The 9,170-nt window shown below is 38.7% G+C and overlaps 1 protein-coding gene across 1 annotated transcript; it reads left to right on the top strand.

Moving 5' to 3' along the window:
- Positions 1-5,819: 5,819 nt before the first annotated feature.
- LOC128864863 (putative nuclease HARBI1) lies at positions 5,820-6,477 on the top strand. Its single transcript, XM_054104620.1, has 2 exons — positions 5,820-6,055; positions 6,116-6,477. Exons 1-2 carry the CDS (start codon positions 6,025-6,027, stop codon positions 6,475-6,477), a joined length of 393 nt encoding a protein of 130 aa, XP_053960595.1. The 5' UTR covers positions 5,820-6,024.
- Positions 6,478-9,170: the final 2,693 nt, after the last annotated feature.

Raw genomic sequence — 9,170 nt, 5'->3', positions numbered from 1 at the left:
CAATTTTACAACTTTTGCATTTACGTATATTACGGTTTAAATCTTTGCATTAAATCGTTAGGCTGACATTTTTTTAATCTTGAGGAGTAGCTTATCTTGGAAAGGTTATTTGCTCGATTATTCGGATGAGTGGCAAGTCGGTTGTTGTATCTCTGGCTGAGGTTGTTTATTTCTTCGAAAACTGTCGTAACTTTTAGGTCACGGTGCAATATCTCGTTTCGTACAAACCATGGCGCATTGGCACACATGCGGAGCACCTTTGACTGAAATCTTTGCATGATTTCTAGATTTGATTTTGCTGCTGAGCCCCATAATTGAACGCCATACGTCCATATCGGTTTCAGAATAGCTTTGTAGATAAGCACCTTATTGTCTAGTGTAAGTGCTGAATTGTAGCCGATTAACCAGTGTAGTGATCGCAATTTCAGTCCAAGTTGCTTTCGCTTTAAAAATATATGCGATCGCCAAGTAAGACGCCGGTCTAATAGAATACCTAAATATTTGGCATTATCTGTTTGTGGTATTGGAACGCTGTTAAGAGATACGGCAGGACATGAGCCATTTCGAAGAGTGAATGTTATCTGCGTCGATTTGCTTTCGTTAGCTTTTATGCGCCATTTTTTCATCCAGCCGCTAACACTGTTAAGGTTTTCTTGTAGGTAATCAGAAGCAATTGAGGGAAGGGTACTCCTGGCCATGACGACTGTATCATCTGCATACGTGGCTGTATATGTGTTCTTTGATAGTGGAAGATCTGCCGTGAACAAAGTGTACAAGACGGGGCCTAGAACACTTCCTTGTGGTACACCTGCTCTGATTGCGTGAAGGTTAGTGGTTTCGTTGTTTACTTTAACAAGAAAATGTCTATTTTGCAAATACGATTTTATGAGCATATAACAGTTGTGCGGTAAGCCCTGCTTAAGCTTGTATAGCAGGCCTTCATGCCAGACTTTATCGAAGGCTTGCGTTATATCTAAAAATGCCGCTGTACAGAATTGCCGCCTCTCAAGTGCTTGTCTAGCGAAATCATACACACAATTAACTTGCTCTATGGTGGAGTGATACTTACGAAAACCAAATTGGTGGGCTGGAATGAGATTTCTTTGCGCAATTATTGGATTTATCCTTTTTAAAAGCAGCTTTTCGAAGAGCTTGGAGGCAACAGGCAATAGACTTATTGGCCTGTAATTGGATACCACGCTCGGGGTCTTCCCTGGCTTTTGTATAAGGATGATTTCAGCAACTTTCCATTGAGTTGGGAAATACTCTTGTTTTATCATCGCGTTAAATATAATGGTGAGGAATTTGTATCCACATTTGGGCAGTTCTTTTAAAACCTTACTAGTTATTAGATCGTAACCTGGCGCCTTTTTGGTTTTGAGAGTTTTGGTTGCTGCGTATCTAACGGAGCTGAGAGAAATTCGTTAACTTCTGAGTCTACCTCCACACTTTGACTCGGAAATGGTTGGAAAACATTTGATAGGTGTTTGGCAAACTCTATTGCTTTTGGTTTATCAGTTTTTGCCCAATCTCCACTACACGTTTTTATCGCTGCGTTGTGAGGCGTTGGTTGTGAGATCTTTCTCGTTGCCTTCCAGAGTGAGTAGTCAGTAGCTTCCGTAGGTGACAAGTTGGATAAGTATTCATGCAGTTCTGAGTTTTTTGCGTCTCTTATAGTGTTTTTTAATTGTTTTGTGAGCTTATTCAGTTTTTTTTTGACGTTCCTGTTTCTGGTGCTTTGCCATATGCGCCGAAGCTTGCGTTTTTCTGATATTAAAATTTTGACGTGATCGTTAATGTGCGCTTCAGCGTGAGTGTGCTTAATTTCCGGCGTAGCGGTCCACGCAGCTCTTTGAATGCAGTTGTTGAAAATCTCAACGGCCGTGTCCAGATCAGAGTTGGATTTTAGTGGAATATTTAGGCACAGTGTATCCTCGACTAGTTCTTTAAAGTATTCCCAGTTTGTAATTTTATTGTGTAGCTTTGGTGTCATTTCCTTTTTTTTGAAAACAAGAGTTTATTGTTAACAGCAAAGGTGAGTGGTCTGATGAGAGATCTAGACATGTGTCTATGGAGACCTGATTTTTGGATACACCTTTGCATATGCAAAAATCTATAAGATCCGGTGTTTTATTTGGGTCACTAGGCCAGTAAGTGGGTTGTCCTGTTGAGACGTGGAATAATTTATTGACCTGCATTGCTTTGAGGAGTTCGCGCCCTCTTGGAGTTATTAAGCGTGAGCCCCATTGCGGATGTTTCGCATTGTAGTCTCCACCTGCTATAAATCTAGGTCCCAACGATTTGAAGTACCTTTGGTATTCAACGCTTTTTATTGATTGATTTGGAGCGCAGTACACAGAAGCAATCACAAGAGAGCTCTTTCCATCTGTGACTGTTATAGCAGTCGACTGTAGATTGTAATTTTTAGTGTTTCCATGAACCATATGCGCAATATTATTTTTGATTAAGATGGCTGTTCCTCCTCTTGCTGTACCAGCAGGATGATTTGTGTGGTATAAATCATATTTTGGAATTTTTACGTAACATTTGTCTGTCAAGTGTGTTTCAGATATTAACATTATGTCAATATTTTTATCTGCTAGAAATACTTCCACTTCATAGCGGTGTTGGATGAGCCCATTGGCATTCCAAATTGCAAGCAGCAGCGGCCTATTCATTTTGGAACATTCGGAAGCATGGCTGTAAGCAGATTGAGTACAGTACCCATCTGTTCGACTAGAGTTCTGACCATTCTTTTCAGTTCTTCTATTTCATTATTAGTTTCTTTCTGAACAGTACCTTTTTCAGTAGTTGGTTGTGGTTTTTCTTGTGCTCCATTATTGATTTTCAGAGCTTCCGCGTAGGACAGCGTGTTTTTTGTTATTGCGGGTTGCGAGATTTCGGAGTTAGGCACAACATTTGGCAGCTCTTTTTTTCGCAGCGTTGGGTACGTTCTTCGTTGCAGGTCTTTGTAAATAGTGCAACCCTTGTAATTAGCGGGATGGTTACCATCACATAGCACGCATTTAACTTCCTTTGAAATACCCCTTTTTGGACAGTCAATGGTTAAGTGATTACCAACGCATTTAACGCATCTTGGACTACGATTGCAAAAGTGCTTTGTATGCCCGTAGCGTTGACATCTTGTGCATTGTGGAATTTCGCGCCGTTTTCTTGGTGCTTCAAATTTAATTTTTGTATAAAGCAGATTATCGCATGCATATAACTCTTTATTTTTGTTGCCTACTTTGAGGCTAATGTAGAACATTGGAAGCGGTTTTTTTGTTTTCCATTGACGCATATTGCAAATATTTACCACTTGGTGGCCGAGGTTTTCTATTGCTTCACGAATGTCGTCTGTGGGTGTCGATGAATGCATACCTTTAAGGACTATATTAAAGTTACGTTCTTGTTTTAATTTATATGTATGGAACTCAGTTTTCTTTTCCGCTAGGGCCGCAGTTATTGCAGTGTATTGCTTTGCTGACTGCGGTTGGATTTTAACCTCGCTTCCTCCAGTAACTTTTAATACGAAGCCATCTACGGCAACATTTAAGAGTAGGTCTTGAAGTGGCTGGATGTTGCTCACTCCAGATACAAATATCGGTGGGGGCCTAGGTTCCTTGCGCGTTTGAGGTGGGGGGGTACTACGATTGATTTCCTCTTGGTCGAGTACTGCGAATCGATTTGAGTTGCTTGCAGATGGCGTTGCTAGCCAGTAGTTATCAAGCTTTGATTGTTTTGTTTTATTAGGTGTAAATTTACCTGGACTAGATCTCCCGCGCTTTGCAGGCGTAGCACCTTTATTCATGTTTTTCAAGTTATTTGTGATACCTTTCGGAGAGGTCGATTTATCTTTGGCTGTTGGTGACTCACACTGAGACCTCCAAGATTTTTTTTGTCTGCATGTTTGATCGCTTGTTTGCGCAAACTTTTGTTTGATTGGCGACTGAGCTGCGTACATGCCTTTATAAGTTTAATGTAGTGTGTAAAGTAAATTTACGTTTTACAACACTGTATTCGAATGTCAGCTGCTTTTCAGCAACGTGAAACAGCTGTAGTGTTAAATTTGTTTGTGAGTTCACTTTCTCTTTTAGTTTTTTGAGTGTTTTTTGTTATAATAAAACGAACAAAAAAGTTTATTATTTCAATCAAAATTTGACAAATTTGCCTTCACAGCGCTATGGAGATAGCTGGTTTTTGCGACCCGATAGCAGCTACGAGAGCTGCTATTTTTTGTGGCGTTTTTCGCTTTTGGCGCGCCCGCACTGCGTGACTCTTTTAGATTCTTCCCGGAGCCACTTCACACACGTCCGCTCGGTAAGAAAGATAACAACTTAAAACAGAATGTCACTGAGAGATTTCTTTGTGCCTGAAATGAAGACTCTCAATGCATCTGCTCTGTATTTTTCGTTTAGAGAAGCAGCCAAAGTAGAATCGTAAGTCATAATTGTTTTGTTTATGAGTAATGTTAATTTCTTTTCAATTTCCTCATAATATTGGGTTATTGTCAGGGTTCCCTGACGTAGAACGGACAACTCTTGCTCGATTATATAGATGGGGCGTTTATCGGCGTATGTAAAGTCAAGTCTATTGATAATTGCTTTAAAATTTAGTGGAGTGGCGTATGACGACAATACCATATCAGCAGGGCCTTTGATTTTATTCCTAATTATACCCAGTGCCTGATAATGCTTTGAGCTTCCTACGTAATTTTCAAAGATTTTATATGCAGTGTGTGCGGCTTTCCGCCACGAAACATAAGTCTCGATTTTTCCCTCAAAGTCTGGTACTGATTTTATTATGTCCAGTGTTTCGTACCTACAATAATTTCTGCATCTTTAAACACTTCAACCTCGGGTACGGACACTGTTGCGTTTCTAAACTCGTTTCTCATTTCCTCCATTTTTCTTTCAACTAATTGCGCTTGATTTTCTAATGCACTGTTTACTGCATACTCGAGCAGCGCTTTCAGATTTTCTTCACTCACTGCCATTTTATTTTTTGTTTGTTCCAGCACTAGTTTGTTTTTTAAATCTTTTATTAGTTCCTCTAGTTCTAGGTCATATACCTCTTCTTTACTCATAAGATTTTCAATTTAATTCAAAAATTTTCCGTCGCAAAGACACTTTACAAACACTTTTTGTTTAAATTTTTGTATTTATTTACTTTAAATAAGCACTCTACTCACATTTCTTTAAAACTATGGTTTTTATATGTTATTGTAGCTCTCCTTTTTCGTCTGTTTATCCCGTCTGCAAGTCCAACGATGTCGATCCAACGATGTTGCCTCCTTGCTTGAGATTTCTTTGATGAGCAGGTTCTGCCCCACGTTGGGCGCCAGTTAATAATTAATATACTCGGGCTGTTCACTTGTGATCTCTAGCACGAAGTTAAATCAGCGAAATAGAATTATTACTTGTTCCTTTATTGGTCAAATCCGTACTGCAATATAAATGACAAAATATTCTTAACATAAGCTTATGCTGAATGGATTATGTTTCAACGTCGCGACGGCGCATGGAATGTTGACGGCAACGTATTGTGGAGTTTGGCATAATTGGCATTAAACATTGTTGCAGCTTTGCTGATCGCGCAGAACTGCAGTCGTTGACTTTGTCTGACCGGATGTGTTAACTTACATGTATATTTTAGGAACATTCCAGTACCTTTTGGGAAGTAGACTGCCAGAGTAATGGGGACAAGTTTTTCAAAAATAATTTCCGAATGGAAAGATCCTGCTTTGAAAAATTGTGCAGCAAACTTGAAAAAATAGCCAAAAGAAAAACGAACTATCGAAATCCGATTTCACTAAAAAAGCGCGTGGCAATTGCTCTGTATGCACTAGGATCTTCTAGTGAATACAGATCAATTGGACATTTGTTTGGAGTAGGCAAAGCAACTGTTTGCAAAATACTCATCGAGTTTTGCAATGAAGTTGGGACATCTTTGGCTCCAATATATTTGAAAAATTTTCCACTGACAAGGGCGCAAATTGAGAATGGAGTCGCAGATTTTAATGCAATGGGCTATCCACAATGTATTGGAGCAATAGGTAGGTTTATAAGTAATGCGATAAAAATAACGTTTAATCAAAAGCATCTTTATTATACAGATGGATGTCATATTGAAATTCATCCAAGAAAGGAAGAAGCCATTGATTACTACAACTACAAAGGGTGGTATTCCGTAGTACTATTGGCTTTGGTAGACGCAAAATATAGATTTGTTTATATACATTGCGGCAGTCCTGGAAGATGCAACGACTCCGGAATTTTTGAAAAATCATCGCTAAAGCGCGAGTTGCAAAGTTGTGCACTTCTTGATGAATTGAGCTTGCTGTATGGATCCACAAAAATACCAGTCCATATTATAGGGGACTCTGCTTTTCGTCTCTCTCAGCATTTAATGAAGCCATATCCTACAAAGAGTCCAATTGGTTTAAATCTGAAAAACAACTTTTCACCAGAACAATAAAATTTGTAATACATAATTTTATAAAATAACATTTTATTCATTTTTGATTTCTTTATTGAAAATAATTTGTTTATATCGTTAATCTGGAAAAAGCGAATTTAATTATGCATAGACTCATGGATACGAACTTTAAATCAGACGGCAGACTATTATCCTTTTAAATTTGGTGTTCATCTGGTTGCCCGATTGGCCACTTGATCCTGCTTCCACTCTTATGATACAATTTTCTAGAATTCGTGATCTGAGCATCCATTGACAGTGTATGAACCATATTGTAAAAAAAATCGCCACAACTGCTCGTACACATATGTAGCGTATAAAAATAATTACTCTTATTTTCATATTAATTAGTTTTTTTCATTTTTACTCATTATTAATGTCTTATTTTATTATGTTTATTCTTTTGGTTCCATTTCTTCCATATGAAACTATGTCATTCCTAAATGGTTAGCAAACAATAATTATGCTTTTATGTCTAGAATGAAACATAAAAATTGTCGCTCCTTATTGCTCGTTACATGACATACCATACCATATATCTCTTCATTTATTGTATAACCATTTGGCTTTTGAAGAATGCCACAATCTCTGTGCAAAGCGCAATGGTATGCCCATTTTAAGCAGCTGTGAGTGGCCATTCAATTTAAGATTTGGTCTGTAATGTAACACTGCCTCCCAGCAAATTTCACTTAATAATGGTATGGTCATCCACATTTTATAAAGGTCATTGCACCGTGGTATACGTTTTTCATCATATTCAATACCACCGAATATGTACATACAACCATTTTGACTGTGCGCTGCGGCATGGAAGTACAATGCTTTTGGTAGAGAGGCTGTTTTTATAAGTGTCCAATGCTTAGTAGTAAAATTTAATCTCCATATATCTGAAAAATATACTTGATCGGCCTGCAAATGGAAAAGGGATATCCAACTTCAAATATAATTTAATAATACTAAATTTAATTATTACGCACCTGCAAGCCTCCCGTAATGAATGCTTCGACCTCACCATTCGATTTCGTGTGCTGTACGCAGGAAAAGCACTTTCGTGGGTTTGGATATCCGGAATTTTGTCGCTCGATTGTTAGATTTGTTTGTGATGTTCGATCGGGTAATGTGACGAAATATTCCCATCGGTTTGTAATTAAATTAAATGCAGGGATGCGTTGTAAATCATACACTAAATTCGATGTACCACCACCCAGCACATATATGTATTGCCCATCGTAGACAACTTCGTGACGATAACGACCCTCTGGATCTTCGCGTATATCTGGACGACAGATATATACGCATTCCCACACTCGTGTGCGCAAATTTAAGCGATGCACTTCACAAGAGTAATCATAGCCAGTTGTTCCCCCAACCGTATATAAATAATGTTCGTGTAAAACTATTCCCGGCCCATATTGCGGAATTGGCGCATCACCAGTAGCCTCTATTCGCTCAACACTCGGTTTTTTACCTGTTGTTTGCGGCAGAGAACCCAAACTCCGGCTGCGGTGGAAACTTAGTATAAGGCAGAGTCTTCTTATACTATGTTGCTTTAACGGCTCTTCTTCTTTTTCTGCAATTACTATACATCCATACCGAAAATTCTCATATGTGACTATTTTGGACAAGAAAGGCCACGAGTTGCGTACACATTCCGCCGAATAGGGCTGATTTTTAATATAAAGGGTTAAGTTTCAAGGGCCGGTGTTGATTTTAAATAAAATACAATTTTTATAAAAAATTATTATCATTTCTCTTTGTTCCGATAACACTGATATAGCTCAATTACGTATAGAGTAAATTATCGGTCAAATGGCCGTCGCGGCTTCGGCGGCACACCTCCATCCGATGGTCCAAATAATTGAGGTTCTATGCCGCTAATGTGCCGAATTATCTCATCCTTTAGCTTTTGAATTGTTGCAGGCTTATCGACGTACACATTTTCTTTCAAAAAGCCCCAAAGAAAGAAGTCCAACGGTGTCAAATCGCATGATATTCGAGGCCAATTGACATCGCCGCGACGTGAGATTATTCGGCCATCAAATTTTTCGCGCAAAAAAGCCATTGTTTCGTTAGCTGTGTGGCAAGTGGCACCGCCCTGTTGAAACTACATATCGTCCACATCTATATCTTCCAATTCGGGCCATAAAAAGTTCGTTATCATCTCACGATAGCGAACACTGTTCACAGTAACTGCCTGACCGGCCTCATTTTGGAAAAAATACGGCCCAATGATGCCGCCGGCCCATAAACCGCTCACAGTCACTCTTTGTGGGCGCATTGGTTTTTCGGCAATCTTTTTTTGATTATCATTCGCCCAAATGCGGCAATTCTGCTTATTGACGAATCCACTGAGATGAAAATGTGCCTCATCACTGAAGATGATTTTCTTCCCGAAGTGCGCGATATGCATTTTGATTTGAACGCCCGTTTTCGTAATAAGCCTGAATAACTTTAAGGCGTTGTTTGATTGTGTATCTTTCTATGTTTCAAATTGAATTAGTCTGAGATTGAAAAGTGTCAAATGAAATGTAGAAAAAAACTTGATGTTTAGGTGTGGTTCACGTTCAACATCGGCCCTAAAAATTAATTTAAATTTACTCCTTAAGAAAAAATTTAGCGCGAAAAATATTGCGCATATTGTAAAAAGTTAAACGTCAATTATGTGAGAACAAGTGCATGCGAGTATATAAATA

The sequence above is a fragment of the Anastrepha ludens genome, chromosome 5, assembly GCF_028408465.1.
Source record: "Anastrepha ludens isolate Willacy chromosome 5, idAnaLude1.1, whole genome shotgun sequence".
Taxonomy (NCBI): domain Eukaryota; kingdom Metazoa; phylum Arthropoda; class Insecta; order Diptera; family Tephritidae; genus Anastrepha; species Anastrepha ludens.
The sequence above is the reverse complement of the archived record's forward strand: the minus strand, read 5'-3'. Positions and strand labels throughout refer to the sequence as shown.

Coding starts and splice junctions, on each gene's coding strand:
- LOC128864863 (XM_054104620.1), top strand. CDS start 6,025: ATGGGCTATCCACAATGTATTGGAGCAATAG. Junction 6,056..6,115: donor ACAATGTATTGGAGCAATAG/GTAGGTTTATAA, acceptor TTTATTATACAG/ATGGATGTCATATTGAAATT.